This window comes from Melopsittacus undulatus, chromosome 8 (genome assembly GCF_012275295.1).
Source record: "Melopsittacus undulatus isolate bMelUnd1 chromosome 8, bMelUnd1.mat.Z, whole genome shotgun sequence".
Taxonomy (NCBI): domain Eukaryota; kingdom Metazoa; phylum Chordata; class Aves; order Psittaciformes; family Psittaculidae; genus Melopsittacus; species Melopsittacus undulatus.
Genome location: NC_047534.1, coordinates 20,084,864 through 20,105,891, shown reverse-complemented (window position 1 = coordinate 20,105,891; position 21,028 = coordinate 20,084,864). Strand labels below are relative to the sequence as shown.

At 39.7% G+C, this 21,028-nt stretch overlaps 1 protein-coding gene across 3 annotated transcripts in view; it reads left to right on the top strand.

Moving 5' to 3' along the window:
* Nucleotides 1–21,028, top strand: part of LRP5 (LDL receptor related protein 5) — a 132,290-nt gene that overhangs the window by 35,794 nt on the left and 75,468 nt on the right. For all 3 annotated transcript variants that reach the window (XM_034065091.1, XM_034065090.1, XM_034065092.1), the window contains exons 3-5: nt 5,233–5,430; nt 8,720–8,916; nt 10,936–11,067. In XM_034065091.1, coding sequence (XP_033920982.1) covers nt 5,233–5,430; nt 8,720–8,916; nt 10,936–11,067 — 527 coding nt within the window. The remainder of the gene's footprint in view (nt 1–5,232; nt 5,431–8,719; nt 8,917–10,935; nt 11,068–21,028) is intronic.

The window sequence follows — 21,028 nt, the reverse complement described above, 5'->3', positions numbered from 1 at the left end:
CCTCCCTTCCTTTTTGCTTTGAAATTATGGAGTTAAAGGTTAAAACCCAGTCAGGACAAAGACACTTGGGCATCTCTGAAGAACTGAATAAAGTAACCCAAGTTGTTCAGTGCTTTCCTAGTGCTGTTTGGTTGGGGTTTTTTAAGAATGTTGATTTGTGATTGCTGTTTAGCATTCAATTTTGCTCACAATTATACTTTTTCTATATTATTATTCTTTATTAGCTCTTTAGGAATCTATGTTTTAATTTTCTTCAGTGGCATCAGTGCTGTTACACTTTATTGACCTGTTGCAATCCAGGTGGAATGCAAAACTTCCAGGATGCCAAATCTCAGCCCTAAAAATGTGATTGATCTAATGTGTCCTAAGACACCAAATACTGGGTTTGATATTTCTAGCTGCTTACAGCTGTTGTGCTATGGCCTGGCCCAGGGATATTTAGAACTGTATAATGTACATTGAAAAACAACATTACCAGCAACAAAATCAAGCAAATAAACTACCCAAATACATGTGTTACATTTTTTTAAAACAGACTTCAGAAACAGGGAGTGTTTAATATCACGAGCATTACTGGACTGACATTCTTTGCATAGTCTGCTGCATTTTCCTGAATTTACCTGGGCTAAATATATTTTTTATTATTTTAATAGTGAAACAAAAATAATAGGGTTTGCCAATGTACTGGACACCAGCAAAAAAGTTTATATTTGGAAACCAAAAAAATCAGTCCCAAACTGTCTGCTGTCCCAGAAACACTGATGTTTAGATTATTTCAAAGTGCTTGGATCTTGTTGAGGTCAATAAGAAATGGAGACTATTGAGCATGAGTGATCTTTTGTTCTGCAGGAATAGTATGCCTGTTACCACTCTGAGCTTCTGAATTAGTAATCTTAACAGGTAAATTTAAATGAGTTCCTTACATATAAACAGTGTGCAGACTGATTATTTTTAACTCTGAGATGCCATTCTGAGTTTTTTGCCCTGTTCTCCCCCACCCATAAAGCCCCAACCAAAAACATCTGGTGTTTGTGTAACAGTTGATCCTGTGCCACGGGGAGCATTTGGAAGATGTCAAGTGTAAGTAATAATGGCTACTACTTGAGATTACTAGAATATATAATTTCTCCACTGTTTGGCACACTCTCTGATGAGTATGGGTAGTGCAAGCACATGCAGTAGTTTTGACAGAAGACTTATTTTCTTAAACAGATCCATGGGTAACTTAAAGGGTAGGTATAAAGCCTTTGGCTTTCTCTTGATAACTATTCAAATCAAGGAGGCTCTCCCCACCCCAAAGTTTTTATGTTGAGGTGTGACAATTCAAGTTACCTTTGTAGTGCTGCTTTAGCTGAGCTTGTGTCATTCATTCCATAATAACTGTGGATTTTTCTTTTTTCTCCAACTTGCACAAGAGATCTTGGTTTTCAGCTGAATCTCGGTGCCAGCTGTCACAGCCAGGATGGTGTTCATACTTAATTTGGTTTGAACTAGCTTTGTCACTCAAAATAGAGGAGGGTAGAGAAAAATAAAAAGCAAGCTTCAGACTTTGTGCATTCCTGACAATCCCATACAGGCATGCATTTAAAACATGACGTTTTATGGCTTATGAGAGTCTGATGTTCAGTGTTGTGTTATGCCTTGCATTAACCAAAATTGTCAAAACAGCCTAGATGTTATGGTGTGAGAAGAAGGATGAAGAGGATGGCCCTAGCTAATTGTAGAGTCCAAGGCTGTAATTTCTGAGTGGCTTATCCAGAGGGAGCTGGCGTTAATGCCTGTTTCTCTGTTGAAGTTTCATAGGTGGTTTCAGCTGTGTGGTTGCAGCCTAAGTTGCAGAGGCATGGATTTGACAGGTGGACCATTCAGTGGATAAGGAATTGGCTAGATGGTTGCACTCAGATAGTTGTGGCCAACAGCTTGATGCCATGTAGAAGCCACTGTTGAGTGTTGCTCCTTAGGAGTCGGTGTTGGCACCAGTGCTACTCAACATCTTTGTCAGTGACATGGACAGTGGGATCAAGTGCACCCTCAGCAAGTCTGCTGATGGCACCAAGCTGTGTGGTGTGGTTGACATGCTGGAGGTAAGGGATGTGATCCAGAGGGACCTGGACAGTCTGGAGAGGTGGGATGGTACAAACCTGATGGAGCTGAAAAGGGCCAAGTGCAAGGTCCTGCACCTGGGCCAGGGCAATACCAAGGACGAATACAAGCTAGGTTGTATTTGTTCTTGGATCGAGAATGAATTGACAGAAGAGGGACATGGACCTGCTCAAGCAAGTCCAGAAGAGGCCATGTAGGTGCTTCAGGGGCTGGAGCACCTCTGCTATGGAGACAGGCTGAGAGAGCTGAGATTGTTCCAAGCTTGTTCAGCCTGGAGAAGATAAGCGGTATGGTTTTAAATAGGCATACATAGACCAGAGACTCCCACTTCTGCTGCAGGTACAGCTGATCTCTTCTTGCAGTGATATTGAAACTCCCAGTTCGGGGTCTTGTGTTAAGAGGACTGATATGCTATAGTTCATATAATACATGTAAACCAGACCTGATATTCTGTATTTCATGGCAGTTCAGCAGCTGCTGCTCGCCAGAAAAGTAGAAAGCTTTTGGAAAAGGGGAAGGGGTTAAATGAAGACAAGAATTGCTCCTGCCATTCCATAGCTTGGCATGCTTTCCTGTGATAGACCACAGGGGTTCTTTGTAGCACGTGAGGGAACAAAACTATTACTTCAGTAGGTGCTTGATTACTGCAGAGACTTGTCATACTCTGAACAAAGTTCACCAGGAAGATCAACTTTATGATAGTTGCAGGACTGCAGAGAAACACTGCAATCAGGACAAGGTGGTGACAGAGTAAAAATAATCTTTTATACGTTGCATTAAAAAAGGGCAGCAGGCAGAGGAGTGCTTTGAAAGAAAGCTGTCTTCATTCAGATTGATCTGCGTGTTGTCTGAGTTCATCTTTATTCTGCTACCTTCCTTAGTGGTACGGTTACTTTGCTAATATTGTATACTTTAAAACTTCTGAATGACCAGGCTTTGGTAAGGATTGAGCTTGGTATCTGTTAGTGAGCTAAACTGCAGGAATGTAATTTTCCTGTGGCAAATTAATGTGTGAAGTTGAAAGTACTACTGTTGTTCAGCAGCCTCTGAGTGGCCAAGGATATACAACCATCACCTATGAAATTAAGCAATGGGTTTTTTACAGGGGAAGGAGCTCTTGAGATAGAGTTCCTTTAATATCACAGGAAAGCCATGAAGGCTGTTTGGTTTACCTAGTTTTTTTCCCTTTTCTGTCACCTGAATGCATTATGCTTTGGGGCAGGCTGCTATTTTAGTAAGAAGCTTGAGAAAAGGAATTTAGCTTGAAGGGTAATTCTGGGGATGTTTTTTTAATCCTTTTTATTTTAACCTGCCTCTAAGGTTTAATTTGACTTAGCTAGTTCTGTCTCCTCTGTTTTTGCTTTTAAACAACTGTCATGGGAGTTTTGATTTTGGTTTAGGCTCCTTTTTAGTCTGCATTTATACATTTCAATATATGTATAGGTGTGAGCCTGTCATAGCCATGTAATACAGCCCAAATTCACCTTTAATAACCAGGTTTTTCTTAATTCAATATTTTCATTTCTTTAGAGGTGGCTCATTGTGCCCTTTGAATATTTCAAGCTAGTGCAGATGAGTCAGAGCAGAGAACTGATTTGACTTGATCAAAAATGAGTATTTGGCCAGATCTGTTTCACAGTCTGATTCACCAGCTGGTTGCATAGACAGTTTCTTTTATGACTGCTTTTCCCTGGCTTCTGTTGTTTGTCAATAGCGCTTCCCCACACAGTTTGAGCTGCCACAAATTACAGCCTGACTTGTTAAGGAAAACCAAAATGAGCAGCAATTTATATTTATAGGTTGTCCTGTGAACTGGGGCAGCTCAGCGACTGCTGCCGCTTCTTCAGGAGCAGTCAGTCTATCCTGGCTGCTGGAGCTGACATGTTTTGGGGAAGGCATCTGGGGACACGAGTCCGCTGCAGCCACTCTGAGGTGAGCTGTCTCAGAAGTCTGAGGACTCATCTGTGTGGAAGCTTTGCCATTTCAACTAGAAAACTCCTTATTTTACCCTCCTGCACTCAAGTGTATGTGTATTGTGATGCGAGTCATTTCTGTCTGTCCATCTGTCTGTATTTTCATCTGTATTCTCCTCTTCATTGGAATAACCATGCTAATGATCATATATGCCGTTATGACCAGAATGGTCTAAATAGGTGCTGGAACTGGAGGTACAGCTGAATCAGGGTGCAGTATGTACATGGAGATCAGAACATTTTAAGCCTGAGCTGTGAGTGACATGCTGGGAATAACTGTACAGCTGCCTGTTCTTCCTTGCCTGGAATGATGGCCCCAGCTGCATGTGAAGCAGCTACTGGGCTACTGCAGTTTACAGGAGCATCTTTTGTTACAAAAGCAAACTGGGACATGAATGGGAGGCGGGGGGAAAACACCCAAAAATTTAAAATAGTGACTTTGTAAGTCTGCATGGATTCATGAGTTATTTATTGTCAGAAACAGATTTCAGAGCTCTTGACTTGACTCCATTCTTGGCATTGTTCAAGGCCAGGTTGGACGCAGTCTTGGGTGATGTGGTCATGTGAGGTGTCCCTGCCCATGGCAGGGAGGTTGGAACTAGGTGATCTTAAGGTCCTTTCCAGCCCTAACTATTCTATGATTCTAAATCTTTTCTGCGTACAGACTTGCAAAAGGAAGTTCAGCTATGGTTATTGCCTGCTTGGATAGGTGATTAGTTGCCTCAAATGTGGGTTAGGATATTAACTTGTAGTAACTGACCGTGCAAGAACGTGCAGTGGTGGTACTTAGTTGTAAATGCTTATGACAGTCAGGTGCTGTCCAACATTGGAAAAGAAGGGACATACACTATGCAGAGGCAATGCTTGTGAGAGATGCTCTTATGAAGGACTTTTTTTTGCATCCTCTGGAGCTGTGGCTTGATTTACATTAAGTTGTGGCTGCCCCATCTCTGGAAGTGTTCAAGACCAGGTTGGACAGGAGTTGGAGCAACCTGGTCTAGTGGAAGGGTTGGAACTGGATGAGCTTTAAGATCCCTTCCAACCCTAAACCCTTCTGCAATTCTATGATTCTACAAATACTTTATCCCTTCTGTTCCTAAACCTAACCACCTTGTATTGTGATTTAATCTGTGTGCATCTCTGCTTTCCTTTTCAGATACATGTATTGGACTGACTGGGGTGAAACACCCAGAATAGAACGGGCAGGAATGGACAGCAGCACACGTAAAATAATTGTCGATTCAGATATTTATTGGCCAAATGGACTCACGATAGATCTTGATGAGCAGAAACTTTACTGGGCTGATGCAAAACTGAGTTTCATTCACAGGGCAAATCTGGATGGCTCATTTAGGTAAGCTATGTTATTTATGATGTAAGTTATTTTTCACCTCCTGCATAAATTTTGAACTGAGACATTTCTTTTCAGTAATCTAGAATAATGCCAGTACCTTATTGTTCTTTTAAAATGCAATTGTAAATAGCCTTGCAAAAAGTAAAGTAACCTTATGTCCTGTAAAAATAGTTTTAATAGTAAGACTATTTCTTTCAATGTTTCACTGTAGACTATTTATAGCCTTGCTGTACAGCAGGATTTTTCAATTTTAGGCTCATGTTTGTCTTGCAAGTATTTGGAGATGCTTATCTATGGCCCTAGGCAATCTGATGTTTAAGGAGTGACTGGAATTTTACAGTATTGTTACTGTATCCTTTTTTTTCAACAGGAAATATACATTGAGACACACTTATTGTTGTCCTCATTCAAACATGTCCTTTGTGGCATGCCCTTAACCAAATTCAGTTAATTTCAGACTGCAAGCAAGAAGGAAACAGATTTTCCTAAAACTTGGTAGAAAGTACAGTATGGAAATTTTGGTTGGTGGCTCCAGACCAAGTGTGCTGTTATGTTTTGGCTTTTGTACACACAGAGAGGTGACCCTTCAGACAGGGCACACCTAGAAGCTGGAGACTGCACCTTCAGTTCTGGGCAGTGTTCTATAGGCAGGTTGTGTTGGTCCCTGAAGTATATTGTCAGCCAGTGAAATGTCCTGCTGATCAGGCGAGTATCTGCGTTTTGGTCTGGCTTTGGTCTCCAGGTGGTTTAAAATGGCATTTTCGTTTCTGTGATTTCAAAAAATCTTAAATCATTTTGCTTTGGTAAAGACTTTGAGGAGTTGTATTTTATGAATATCTGTGAAAAAGAATAATATCCCCCTCCCTTCCTCAAGAAAAGAAAAAAAAAACCCACTGCATTTTCCATGGTGTTTTTCAGTTTTTCTACTGAGGTGCATTCTGTGCCTGATTTTCACACTCATCAAAGAGGAATAGCAATATTGACACCCTTTATAAAACACTCTTAAGTTCCTTTGAGAGCACTATGTAAGAGCTGGATAATGGTTGCATTGTAGTAAGTGACAAGTACTGACTGACAGTCAGAAGTCTAGACAAGGGAAAAGGCCTTTATGGAAGGGAGTAGTAGCTCAAAGGCTGGCTGCAGGTTCATGGAAAGAAAGTGCTCTTTCAAAATTCAAAATCTGAGATTTTCATACAACACAGCATGAATATATTTTTCTGATTTGGGGGCAAGTGGCAGCAAGTAAGGTTTCCACACTGATTCTGCAGTTATCATGCATATACAAATTGCATAAACTTTGCTTGCATTAATGTGTGAACAGTTGCAGTTGGTTAATAACATTTATTTTGCTCATTTTAAGGTAGAGAAGGACCACCCAAAAGGGAGCCAGCTTTTGAATACACCAGTTCCAGCAATCTGTCCAAATTGCTTTGTGATAGATCAGTGCATGTCCACCACCTCCCAAGCAGTTTTCTATTGAACTGTAAATGAAACAATATTTTAGAAAAAAATCATGTATTTTGCATTAAAAAAAAGGCTCAATGTTGTACACTTCTTACATCTTTTACTTAACTCCTGGAGGGTGTAAATGCATGCTTAAGAATATTCCTATGCTGAGATTCTGGTAATTCCTTGTGTCTAACTGTGTTGTCCAATATAATAGCTTGAAGTCATTTAGCTGTGTATATTTCATATTGTTACGATATGATAAAACTTCCTTCTTTAAATATTATGCCTATTAATAAAATGCCATGAATATTGATCTTAATTTTAACTCTTTTCTAAAAGGAAAATTTTATTCTTTTTTGCCTTCCACTGATAAGGGTTGAAACAAAAGTCTGTGAAGTTGGGACTTACAGGTTTTGATGTCTAGGTAGACTTCAATACTGGTTCAAACTAGATGATAACTGCAGAGGTTGCTTCTGTTCCTTAAACACAGAGTTTAAGTTTCCTAAATTGTTTTAACCCAGACTTGCCAATAAAGAAATTGTACAGTGTTCCAAAGGCTTCTACCATCCCCTGTCCCAGAATCACTTCAGAATTCCTTCAGAATTACAATAAAAATGAGATTTGCCTTCTGCATGGTGGATGAATGTTCCTGGAGCAATCTGACAGTTACATCTTAGCACCCATCAATTCACAAGCACATAGGCTGGAACTGTTTCAAGGGATGTAATTACAGGAGAAGGGGAGATTTGATATCTAAGAATAATGGAAATAGGGGCAATGTATTGTGGAAAACAGCTGCTATGATACTAGAATACAGCCACTGCTCTCCATTTAAATCTGCTGCTAACCAAGTTAAGAGGGGTAATTGAAAGAGACTCCCAGGTTGTTCTTTTTCTGCTACAAGAAAGGCCTGAGTACAACTGAAGTTCTGGAGAAAAATATCATATATTGCATAGGGGGACAAAAAAATTAATGTTTTAATTGGAGGAGCACTCTTTGGACCTATGTTTCCTCCAAATTGTAGAATCACAGAATGGTTTGTGTTGGAAGAAACCTTAAAACTCATCCAGTTCCAACCCCCTGGCACAGGCAGGGTCACTTTCTGCTAGACCAGGTTGCTCCAAGCCCCATCCAACCTGGCCTTGAAAACTGCCAGGGATGGGGCAGCCACAGCTTCTCTGGGCACCCTGTGCCAGGGCCTCAGCACCCTCACAGGGAAGAACTTCTGCCTAAGAGCTCATCTCAATCTCCCCTCTGTCAGGTTAAAGCCATTCCCCCTTGTCCTGCCACTACAGGCCCTTGTCAAAAGCCCCTGTCCACATTTCTTGTTGGCCCCTTTAGGCACTGGAAGCTGCTCTAAGGCTCCCTGGAGCCTTCTCCAGGCTGAACAAGCCCAGCTCTCTCAGCCTGTCTCCAGAGCAGAGCTTCTCCAGCTGTCTGAACATCTTTGTGGCTTCCTCTGGACTCGCTCCAACACGTTACATCCTTGTTATGTTGTATGTAAGACTCTAAAAGAAAATTGTGTTTGGGTATTTGCACAGCCTTGTTAAGGAACTTAGGTGTGGTCTTTCAGGGATCATTGTGGAACTGACCAGATACCACATCACTATGAAATCGAGTATGCTCTTGTCTTTATTTTTATGAAAGAGCAATGTCTTGCTTTGTATTTTTCAGTGTGTTTATCACTTATCACCAGATTAATCTCTTGGCCCAGTGAATCTGTTTAAAAAACCATCCCAATTCCTGTGAGTTTTTACAAAGCTAGTTTGGTTTGGGTGTTTTCTGCATGGTAACAAGTGGAAACAATGCATTTTTAATCCTTGTTTTTTCTTTGATCCAGGCAAAAAGTTGTTGAAGGTAGTCTTACTCATCCCTTTGCACTGACGTTATCTGGGGATACTTTGTATTGGACGGACTGGCAGACACGCTCCATTCATGCCTGTAACAAAAGGACAGGAGAGAAAAGGAGAGAAATACTGTCTTCTCTATATTCACCGATGGACATCCAGGTTTTAAGCCCGGACCGGCAGCCATACTGTATGTTTTACTTCCCCTGAAACTTTTTGCATGATTGTTACTTATTTATTAGGATAAACATTAATCACAAAATGGTTAGTGTGAAGTCATGAGGGTTTGAATACTTGTCAGGAAATTGGTTTCCAAAGGTATGTAAGTACCTGAATCCTGTACCTTTCTTTGAAGATTCCAACATGAATTGATACAAGCTCAATTATCATCCCACTTGGGATAACAAAATTCAAAATCCAGTGCTGTACTTCAGTGACATCTTTTGATTTGAAATATTAGAATGAAAATGATATAACCTCAGCTGGCATCTTTTTAACACTATTATTTTAATGACAAGTGAAAAAAAATGCATATCCTTACTTTTTTTTTTTAAATAAGTAGAATTACCACAAAATATATAATGCTCCTGTACTTACAGGTACGGCTTTTGCAGTTCAGACTTGATCATGTTTATCTTCAATATGTAACAAATAGGTGATGAATGCTTCAGTATGGAAGGGATTTAAATCTGAGCTCTTATATGAAACATACACCTGCCTCTATTTTTTCTTTGTGTGTGATGCTACCTCAAAGGAAAGCAGGTGAAGAGAACTGAAAATTGCATGATGCTGTATATATGTTGTATATGTATGTGATACTATGCAGCCTAAGTTTTTTTTGGCTGCATGTGGCTATGTTAGTCTAGGTGAGTCTTTTTCAGTATTGTGAGAATGGGCCTTAAAAGCAATGGCGGAAATGTATATGATTGAGTAGCTGTGGGAAGAATCACCTCTTGCCTAGGAGAGAAACTTTTGTACTTTCGATTTGCTGTTTTATTTATGCCAGCTATTTATTTATGCCAGTAAAGTCTGCTTCCCTGAAGATAATGTTTGTTATTCCAGTAGATTTTATAGGATGTCAGTAAACAGGACTGAAAGTAAACGGAAGTTTGGAGATCATCTTGATGATGGAACATCATCAAGTTTTCATTGAGGTTGTTGGGTATGCACAGCACCCTGGTTTATCTCACAGCTCCAGATAAGAGTTTGTCTGTGCTGAATTCCTGGCATTGCTTTTAGCTCAGGGAATGTCCCAGCCTTGGGTCATTGTATTCCTGGGTCAGTCACAAAGAAAATATGGTGCATAGGGAAATGGCATATGCTGAAAATAGCTCAGATGCCATTGACTTCATTAAGATCAGGCTTGGATTTCTTCCTCTCCCTTTTTTCCCTGTTTGTGACTGTCAGTGGAAGTAACACAAGCCAAATTAGGTGGAAATTTTGTAGTTTTATATTAAAGCAGTTCAGATGCTTATTCAAACCATAACAGAGATCCTGCACAACTTGCGGGGTTTTTTTCTTTAATAGCTGGCAATATTGTCCGTAATTTTTTACGGTTAGAGTTTGATTTCTTGCTGCCACTTCCCCCCCATGTAAATGAGGTAGGTACATGCAGTTCTCATGTCTGTCCCCATCCTGTCCCTGCCTGCCTCCCCCGATTTTTTTTTTAATACTTTCAAAATTGAGGACTTTACATGTTGCTGTTTTGCATTTCCTGATGATTCAGGGATATGTCTTTCTGTGAAAGCTTTTGAAAGATTTTCAGGGTATTTCCAATATGCAACACAACTGTAATGTAGGAATTGTACAAACCGTTGTGTTTTCCTTTCTTTCCTAGAACTGGTCACCCCCACCACCATCATCATCCTCCAAGCCCGGTTTTCCATTGTCATGATACTTAGCAGCCGCAGCATCCACAAAGTAGTCAAAGTCCAAAGTTGTTAGCTGTTTCAGCTTTAGAAACATTGAAAGAACTGTATAATGCGAATGTTGCTGAGCTGTCAGCTCTTTCAAAATCAGCTCTTGTGTGCATCTCAATTTAGGTGCCCCTAGAAGTGAGATGCTGTACAGGAGAGAATCAAACACTTTATGTTGTGGTTCCTCTGCTTGTTGTGCCAGTCATTTTGAATCTATATATTCTTTCTCATGGAGAAAAGACAGCTTTAATGGTTCTAGAAATATGGTAATAAATCTGTTTGGTTTCTTGCAGTTCACACTCCATGTGAAGAAAACAATGGTGGTTGCTCCCATCTGTGCCTGCTCTCTCCAAGAGACCCCTTCTACAGCTGTGCCTGCCCAACTGGTGTGCAGCTGGAAGATGATGGCAGGACTTGCAAATCAGGTAGGAGCTTGGCTTTTCTACAGTCACAGAGTAATTTTTATGAATTAGAGCAATCAATTGCATCAGAAATGGGAGAATTTTGGCTGTATTTTGTGTCTTTTGACTGTATTATTTGACCTGATCTGTATTATATGATCTTGATCTGTATTATTTGATCTGATTTGTGTCTTTTGACTGATTATTTGATGACTGTGTTGCCAGTTCTCTGTAGGAATAAAGTAGTATGTGGAGCCCATTGTAGAAAAATTTTATTAGAAGTAAACTATTGTAGGACATTTTTCTGATTGCACAGTGAACGATACACAGACTTCTGCTTCCTCCCACTCACTGTCCAGTAGTGGTCAGTGATGCAGTAGTGGTGGCCAAGCTGTTGCCTTCGAGTTGCATCTTGAAGTTAACTATGCTTGGGATGTTCTGTACACAGATGTGCCAGTAATTCAGTCAAGGTGCTATTTTTGAGATAACCCAGTAAGTTACCCCTGCTTCAGTTAGTTTTATACTGAAATAATTTGTACAGAAAAATCAAGATTTAAACTAACAATACTGTCTTTCTAGTTCTGAAGATTAATCATCCCTCTGTTTCCCTTTGGGCTGCATTGTGGTTTATGAGAAATTTGCACTAGGAATTTTAATTCCTGGGTCTAGTTTATGTTTTTTTTGACATTGTATTTAATTTTTAAATGTGGGGCAAGGCTTTCTGTGAAAAGGCTTATGAAGGTTGCTGCTTGAGATAACTGAGCTAGAGAAAATAATTTTCTAGGTGGCTGTTCATGTTACTGAGAAGTAGTAGCACAGGACTGTGTATAATCATTCTGATTCTATGATACCCTGTAGAGAGCTGTTTAAAGGCTAAAGTATATGCTTTAATTGAAAAGTGTAACTATATGCATATTTTGTATGTGTAAGTTGTATGAGTCTTGTAGAACACTGAAAACTTGGTATTAGCATTGATCAGGAAGCCTCTTTTAAAAATGCATCTCACAAAAGCAGGCAATTAACACTGCTAGTGGGACACTAGGAGGCAAGGTTTTGGAGAATGTTCTGCCAACAGACTCTGCTGCCTGTCTCCAATGCATTCTCAATGAGTCTAGTAAAATAGTAATTTTCTGATGTGGCTTGATTCCTCTGAGTACTTAGCAAGCATAAGATACTCCTCTCATTTGCAAAATTGAAGCAGAATTTGAACACTGAACCTCTAGGGTTTAAGGGGCAGCTTTATTACCTCATCCTGCTGCAATTGAAAGGCTTGTAAGGTAGTTCTTGCAGCTAGTGAAAGGTCTCTTTCTATTTCCTCCTTCCAGCTTTGGAAAGTTTCCTCTTCACAGCTTTAAAAAAAATGTTGCTGAGCTCAGGACAACCTTTTTAAACGTTAATATTGACCTCATGTTTCTGGCACTGGGAATGAAGGTCAGCCTGCTCTTGGGGTTTTGGCGAATAGCACAAGCAGGAGCGACTGCTTATACTGTGCTTTCACCTTTCCATTGTCAGGTCAGACAATCTGTCAAGGGTGTTCTGTCAAAGGAGGGCAAAAAAGTGGGATGGGAACAGGAAATCTCGTTTTGCATAAGAATGTAGCCTTTTGGTTCATTTTTATGGATTGTTTCTTTCCCAAGCTCCACATCTTTTGTTGTCCTGTCTGCCTTATGCCAACATCCATGTGCATCTCTTTCCCCTTTTATTAATTAACTTCTTCGTTGCAAGGAACTGACTTTTTGTTCTCTGTACAAGCTCTTTGTAGTGAAGTCGTATCAGGAACTACAGATGCAACAGTGTTCACCACATCTACATTTTGTTCCTACTGGCTTGAACAAAAGCACCAAAGTACAATGTCACTTGGGCATATTAGCTTATTTGATGTTAAGATTTCAAGTGAATTATTCAAATGCTACTGGAGATTTGTCTGCAAGGGAAGAAAGCATTGTGTTCTTAAAATTTGTGCCCGCATGGGGGCTTTACTGGCACAAATAGAACTGTGTTACTGTGTATGTCTCTCAGAAAGTATTCTTGTGCAGAAAAGCCCTGAGGCTCTTAGGTGATTTCAGCTCTCTTGGATATTGAAGAATACATATATTGGTAATGTTCAGGTGTGAGAGCTCTGTAGCTCTTTACAAACAGTGTTGAATGGTAATGGGCCTAGTAATTAAGGAAATGTGAACTTAAGGACAGGCTGTACCACTGTTTGCTTTGCTGTGGGTTATGTCTCTATGCATTGAAACTGTGATATTCAGGGGTTTTTTTACACTTTTCCTAAACAAATTTTTACACTTTTTACACTTTTTCTAAACAAATAACTGTTGATCTGCTGGAGCTGTAAGTATTGTGTCAGCATTAAAAGAACAGTTCATTATTCTTTTATTTTGGCTTTTGGTGTTGATTCATTCTTGCTCTCTCTGGTTATAAACAGTTGCTCTGGCCTGTCGTAGATGGTCACCAGATTTGTTGGGCACAATTTGCTCTTGGTGAACATGGTGACAGCCCATGTTGGCTGTCACCAACCACCTTTCTGTTTCCCGTGTCTTAGCGTAGTTTCCAGGAGGACCTGCTCCATGATCTTGCCAGGCAACAATGTGAGACTGGCTGGCCTCTGATTCACTGGATCTTCCTTTTTCCTGTTTGTGTTTTTTGGTGGTTTTTGGGTTGTTTTTTATTTGTTTGTTTATTTGTTTGTGTTTGGGTTTTTGGGTTTTTGTTTTGTTTGTTTTTTTTAAGGGGGTTATTAGTTCTCCTTTTCCAGTCAGCAGCAACTTCACCGGACTGTCAGGACTTCTCCAGCAGGTTTCTGTCTGCCAGGAAGGTGTGACAGCTGTAGTTTATCAAATGAACTGGGAAAATCTGCTTGCTCAAGTGAAAAAAGAGGAAATGTTTTTCATAATTGGAAAAGGCAGTGCTAACTTCAGGTGTTTGAAGAGTCAGCTTCCCTTATTATATTTTCAGAGAAGAAGGTCCCTTTGCTATAACACATCTTCCTGATTAATAAAGAGAAACAGTATGGACTAATCCAGACATTCTGATTGAGTAGGAAACCTGCTAATTAGAGATGAACAGACTCTTTGTGAAAGGGAAGGGTTAGGGCGACTTTTGTTATTTGGGATAATTGCTGTAAATCAGCTCTTTTAAGTACCTGAGAAGGCTTCTGCTGGCCTTATGTGAATAACCTAATAACTGTCAGTCTTCTAGCACTTGGAAGATGCTGGAAGCAAAATCTTGCATACCAGTAGTTAATGCTAAAATATAATCAGAGTTTAGATTGGGGCTGTATTGGGAAGGAGCACTCATATCCTAATCTGGTTATCATGAGAAAAATAAACACAGGAAAAACTCTAGTTTTCCCTTATTTCCTAGAATCTTGACAGCTGCCTTGTATGCTTATCTCTCTCTCTTGCCCATTCTGTGATTGAAATGCAACCGTGGAAACCACAGTCTTTTGGTTGCAAAATGCTTTCACTTCATAGGCGTCTTCTGTCTTGTGCCTGGTGTCTGACTACCACAGGGAGATGTGATCCAGAATTTCTGGAGGACTTCTTCCTCATTCCTCCTCTCCTTGCTGCACTCCCAAAGGTACACTGTGCTCCCTTTGCTTATCAAGGAATTGTGGAGCTCATGTTTTTGTTCTGTTAGGCTGAGATGTGGCTTCTTAAAGTTTATTCTTATCCTTCTCTGAAGGTGATAATTGTGTAATTGGAATCTCCCACAATGCATGCAGCCATATTAGTTCCTTAATCATAGTGGTGTCTTCCCTCCAGCCACTTGATTCACTGAAAATGCCTATGGGTGTTTTGCACCAGATGAGAGGGAAATTTTGGATAGTAGATCAAATGTACAAGTAGTCTATGGTGGTTACTGCAAGGTGGAGAATTACCCAGATTCCTGACGATGAAAATAAGATGCAGTGGGTTGAATGAGGAAATAGCATTTTACTTGCTGCATCTGGACCTGTGCTATACTACTTACTCCAAACACACCCTGTTGATTCTTTAACACTAAAACAATGGGCTAGGTGTTATTTACTCAGAACTAGTATTACGTGGAACTATTTTTCACTGAGATACCTTTCCAATGCACCAGACAGGTTTGTGAAAACTGTCCAGCAATGGGTACCTGACAATCAAGGAAATCTAAATGCTACCTCTTCTATTTCTACTCCATTTCATAAAAATTTCATGAGTATCTTTTTGTCTTTCATTTATGTGTATATCTTGCTTGTTTTGAGTCTGTTTTCTGCTTGCTTTTGTTAGTGTTATGTTTGTGATTTGATTTGATCTGTATGAAAAGATTACATTACTTGCTATTCATAGGAACTTTTATCCTTATATAAATGGAGAGTACTTTGTGTAGTGACAAAATGAAACAGCCTCATATGGAAATGGCCTTGTTTATAATTTCATTGAATAAAATATATTAGAAACATACTACAAGGAAGAAACCTGGAGGGAGTGAGGAGTATTCTAGGTCTGCCATCTCATCTTACAGCTCTGTTGTCAGTGGTTTTGCTGGACTAGTTAATGAAACTCTCTTTGGGCTTTGGTACCTGTTTCAGATCGATGATTGCTTTCCAGGACTCTGAAACACTGGCTAGTTAGGGATGGTATCTTCTTTCTCAGCACTAGTGAGTCTCTGGGTTGATTCTGGTTTCATGCTGCAGGAGAACCACACCCTGGGTCTGCGCTGAGAAGGTTTATGTGTAAACTTTGTTATCTTGTGTTCACCATGGTACCTACACATGGAAAATTACCAAGACCCAATGATAACTCGAGTTCTATTTTGCTGTGCTGATGTAACAACAGTGAGGCTGAGATGCCACCTAGATTTGCAAGCCCTCATTTACAGTTGTTTGTAACTTTTTTCCATGATGTTTACCCTTTGAGAGATGATGGTGTTAGCTCAGAATTGAATTTTGTGTGGCTCCATCATACATGGAACATAATAACTAATGCTTAAACTTCAAAGCATTATACAGCTATCAGCTTCAGAGAGGGCTCATGGGATGTAAAGTATTTCTGTGTAAAGGAAGACAGCAATGCAGAGACACTAACATGTTCAAGGTCTCAGTGCATGGGAAGTGTCTGCAGTTAGAAGTCAACAGCAGTAGGGCTGTAGGAAAAATATTGTGTTTCTGTTCAGTATTAAAAAAAATAGAGTATGTATCTTGTTAGGTTGTAATAAATTTTTTATCATATTCTGTGTTTATTTGAAGGTGTCACCACCAAAACTCTGTTTAACAGAATAGGTGGTAAAATGGCCGTCCCTTCTCAAGTCAGTGATTCCTTACTTGGAGCCAGTGGTATTTTATATCTCCAGCAGAGAATAGGTGCATTTAAGCATGAAACTATGCTTTGGAATGAAATACAATCCAAAGGCTGTTCCTTTTTGCTTGTGGTGAGGATTTCTGACAGACTTTTTCTTGGCCCATCTTTTTTCCTATGGCTTCTTATGAACTGTTAGAAATTCTGTGCAAAGGGATGCTCTTTTATTTTTTTTGTTGTTAATACAAAGTAGAAGCTGGGACTATGGTATCTATAAGCTAACATTCAGATTTACCACTTAACATTTCCAACTTTCTCTTCTCTTTCTTTAAAACACATACGGTATAGACAGACCACAGGGTCTGGGGTGAGACTTAGTTACTCAACCGCTTTGAGGTCTTTGAATGAATCCTCTGTATAAGGGCAGATTCTTTCCTTGGTACAGCGATAGCCAGGCAGTTGTGCTGACCTTTGATACTGTTTATTGCCCCTGAAGTAATGACTGTTACATTAATGTCATATTGAGTAAATATTTCTAAGACTTACTCAAAAGGAGTAACTCCTGAGTTGTCTACTCTGTCAATAGTAACTTTACAAAGCTTTGTGCTCCCACATGTAATATTGGGTATGTACAAATTTTAAATGTCTCACATAAGCTCAGTCCTAAATTAGAGCATGTAACTGACTTCTGTGTTGCACCAGATTTCTCTGGAAGAAACTAATTTTATCTTAGTCTGCTGTTTTGTGCTAATGATCTTCTCAGCTGTACAATTTAATATTCTGTTTGCAGGGCTTTTTTAATGGCGGCATAAATGTGTCAAATCTCTGAATTGTAATGGGTTTTGTTCTGGTTCAGGCAAAGTAACTGTTGGAACTCAGCTACTGAGATAATGGAAGAAACGGTAGACAGCTTTTCACTGTAACATGCAGACAGATATGATGTAATTTATGAGTTACGTGAGCGCTCTGGTATTTCCTTTCTTTGTCACAAGTGTTAGTTTTCCTTATTGCCTACTTACCTTTCAATTAAATCAAGGCCTGCCTGAATGTGGGCACTCAAAACATTCTTTCAAAGAAGCCTTTCCTGTTTCTGTTTTGTTGGTTGCATACTCCCACTGCACACAACTCTCAGTTTTAAGGTGGTAAACCTGATGTGCCTTGCGTGCTTTCCCCAGTCGACAGCTTTTCCCAGCCCTTCAACTTCACGCAGTATGAAACAGTGCTCTCTTCCTCTCAGGCTGGAAGATGACGACCTGAGCTGGGATGCATAATGCTGTTTATGTTGCAATTGACTCTGTTGAGGTAGCCAGGGAGAATATATTCTTTCCTGTGAGTGCAGTGAGGCCCTGGCACAGGTTGCCCAGAGAAGCTGTGGCTGCCCCATCCCTGGCAGTGTTCAAGGCCAGGTTGGATGGGGCTTGGAGCAACCTGGTCTAGTGGAAGGTGTCCCTGCCTGTGCCAGAGGATTTGAACTGGATGAGATTTAAGGTCCCTTCCAACCCAAACAAGTCTGTGTTTCTATGATATAAAAAGAATTTCCGTTTATTTCTAGGCATTACCAAAGTTTGTTTCAACTCCTTAAATATTTTTATTTTCTATGGAAGCTGAGTAGCAGGAATGGGGTTTAACTCAGTGCTATTGATTTAAACATCTCACAGCAAGTATTGTTACTTTAATTTTCCTGTGGTGTAAAGAGCAGTTACTGCTAAGCCTTTATGCATGATGCCATTGCTTTGAATATTGGCTAGCCTATTAAACTGTATGGCAATGTTTGTTATTTTTATAGACTCCATACAGAATAGTGAATTTTTCTCCCACAGCCATATTCTGCATCGCACCCTTCTTGCCATGCCACGCTTTGTGCCATATGTTGAGACTTTGCCAGGTAACTCACTGTATTACAGCAACTGGCAAAATCCCTTGCTTTTCTGATAACTCATTTTATTTTGTCAAGAGTGCCGAGATAGCTGTGCTCAAGCAGCTTGTAAAAGAGTTGCCTGCAGTCAGGGTACTTCTAATACACTGTTTTCAAAAAGTGCTTACTATTTTCTTCTTTGGGGAAGAGCTAAAAGCTTTTCCACAGTTTATCTGATCATTCTCTCTCTCTCCCTTCCCCCCCACCAAATACAGAGATTTCCAAAGTTGCCTGTAAATAGCCTGAGTCTATACATGCAGACGCATGCACGTGCACATACATAAAACTGGGGGAAGAGTCTCACAATGGAGCATTGTTGAAGTCTAATTAGCAGGCAGACAAATGGGAAAGGAATAGTGTGGTGTTTTCTGGCATAGATTAACAGAGGCAGCCGCTGCAGTCTACATTCGTTTAGTTGGGTGAATAAATTGGAGCATTTGTTACTGTATTATAGATGTCTTGTCACTTGTCAAATGTGAAGTGGGCCAAGGGAAGAATAGAAAAGGCTCTTGTCAAGCTGGTGGGATGGCCTGCTTTGCTGCTGTCAGCTTTGATTGTACTTAATTTTACAAATAGAGTGCAGTTGCCGTTTCCAGCACTACAGCCTGGATTTTTAATAACAAGAAGACAAACCGAATCAAAGCAAACAATATACCTAGTGTAGATATTAAAAATATTTGATTATTGGGTAGGGGAGGAAAGCATCACATATACAAGTGAAAAAAGAAGTCTTTTAACCTGCTTGTGTAGGATTTCTTGATTGCATAGAGAGAATATAGTCTTCAGGGAGTGAGAATAACTGCCTTGAATGGTATTACTTTGTTTTCTGTTCTCTTTACGTTTAAAGTTCAGATATTGTTCTGCATGCTAACCCGAACAGTTCATCAGCTTTTCATCAGAACTGAAAAGTTCTGTGAAAGGTCTGCAGAAAGATTTTGTTGAATAAAAAAAGATGACAGAAAAAGAAACAGTTCAAAGTTTGAAACAGCTGGGAAAATAAGACAATTTTAATTTCAATCTTTTAAAATGCTTTCTGAATGGAGACTTTAGAGGGACCTAATTCTTTATGATTTTGTGATCTATGGCTTGCATAGGGGACTTTACAGAAACTTCTGCTGCAGTGTTTGGTTGCTGCAATTGTGATATTGGAAATAGCTTGCACTCCCCTCTCCCCTGAAAAAAAGGCTTTTGTTCATTGTATGGTGTTTATATATGACCATGTTGTAGCAGTTAGCAATTCTGCTGGGAATCTCTTAATCATGTGGTGAGAGACGTTTTGAAGATGAATTTCATTAAATAAATGCTGGAGCACTTTAGCAAGAGGTAAATAGCTAGCTGCCATGTATTAGGCAGGTTCTAGGATATCTAGGATAACACTAGGCAAGTCATGGCATAACACTTTTGTAGCCTTGAAAACATTCCTACCAACGTTAATAATCAAAATACCTCCATGATACAGATAAAACTAATGAGCCAGACAAGCGTGTTTGTCCAGGTTTTTTAGAGAGAACCAGTGTCAAGTTCTCATCTCTTAGGGATGTGCTCAGAGCCTCCTGCCAACTCTTTTTTTCTCTAGCAGAAATTTATTAACAAAATATGGTTACAACCAAGTCTGTGATTTTGAACTGCTTTATAATAAAAGGCAGGATTTTTGCACCTATCCAAAATTAACACCAATAATGCTCTTTCGCTAACTTTCAAGGGTGTGTGTGGGGTGAAATGTAGTGAAATATGATGTAATAACATTTCCTCTGTGCAAGTGTTTTTCAGTGTGCAAGGATGTAGATGCATGTCTGTCAGGAATCTTGTGTAATAATTTGACTTAGTTTTAAGCATCTCTATAGTAGAGATTGCCAAGAAGCCAGAACTTTAAACTGGCCAAATAGCTCATTCCCTTTATTATTTCTTTTTCCCGTAAGTCTCAGCTAAAGGTATGTTAGAAATTAGAAGGATTTCCTAAGAACCATCCAGTTCCATTACTGCCCTGGTTGTCACCTGAAGGTTTTTTTTCTGGTCTGCTATGTCAGCAGGGAAAAGTTGTCTTCTCCCAGTTCGTTTTTCAGCTGTGCATATTCGTGGGACAGACCTAAGTTTGGGAATATTTCCACAGTAGTATTTGCCTACAGAAATAGCCAGAGCAGCTGAAAATTTCAGAAACAGCACATCAGAGACTGCAATCAGTTCTGTGAAGAGGCAAAACGGATACATTTGATTCTTATCTGTCAGTTCCCATGCAGTGTTGCTTGTAATGTTGGTTTTCTTTAGAAATACATGTAATATTTGTAATTGCTGTGTTATCAGTTCCTAGGCATGTATTTAATTCTCCTCTGCCTCACACTACTCGTACTTAATTATTAGGGCTGTGATTGCAGACACATTAGTACAGTGGAAATTCAGAAGTTAAGGTGGATATGAAACTCACAGTGCTGTGGGTGGCTGAACAGCTGCAGTGTTGCTCACTTTTTAGGACAGTTGAGCTAAAACAATTTGAAATTAATTTATAATTTAAAACTCAGAAGAGTTTGTATGGCATCAGGATGACCAGATACATCTGCTCTTCCACACTGAGTTTTGAGGCCTGAATTTTTACTTAACTTGGACAAAACAGGAGGTTTTATTTTGCCTCCCACAAGTGAAATATTTCAGAAATATACAAGCAAGTTATAAGACTCTGCTACATGATTTTTGCTTCTGCTATACTTGCTATGCTGTTCTAGCATGCTCTCTAACCTCTGCGGTTGCAGATCAGTGTCCTGATTTGAAAGTGCTTCTCTAACAGCCATTCCTCCCTCTGTCCCCTTCT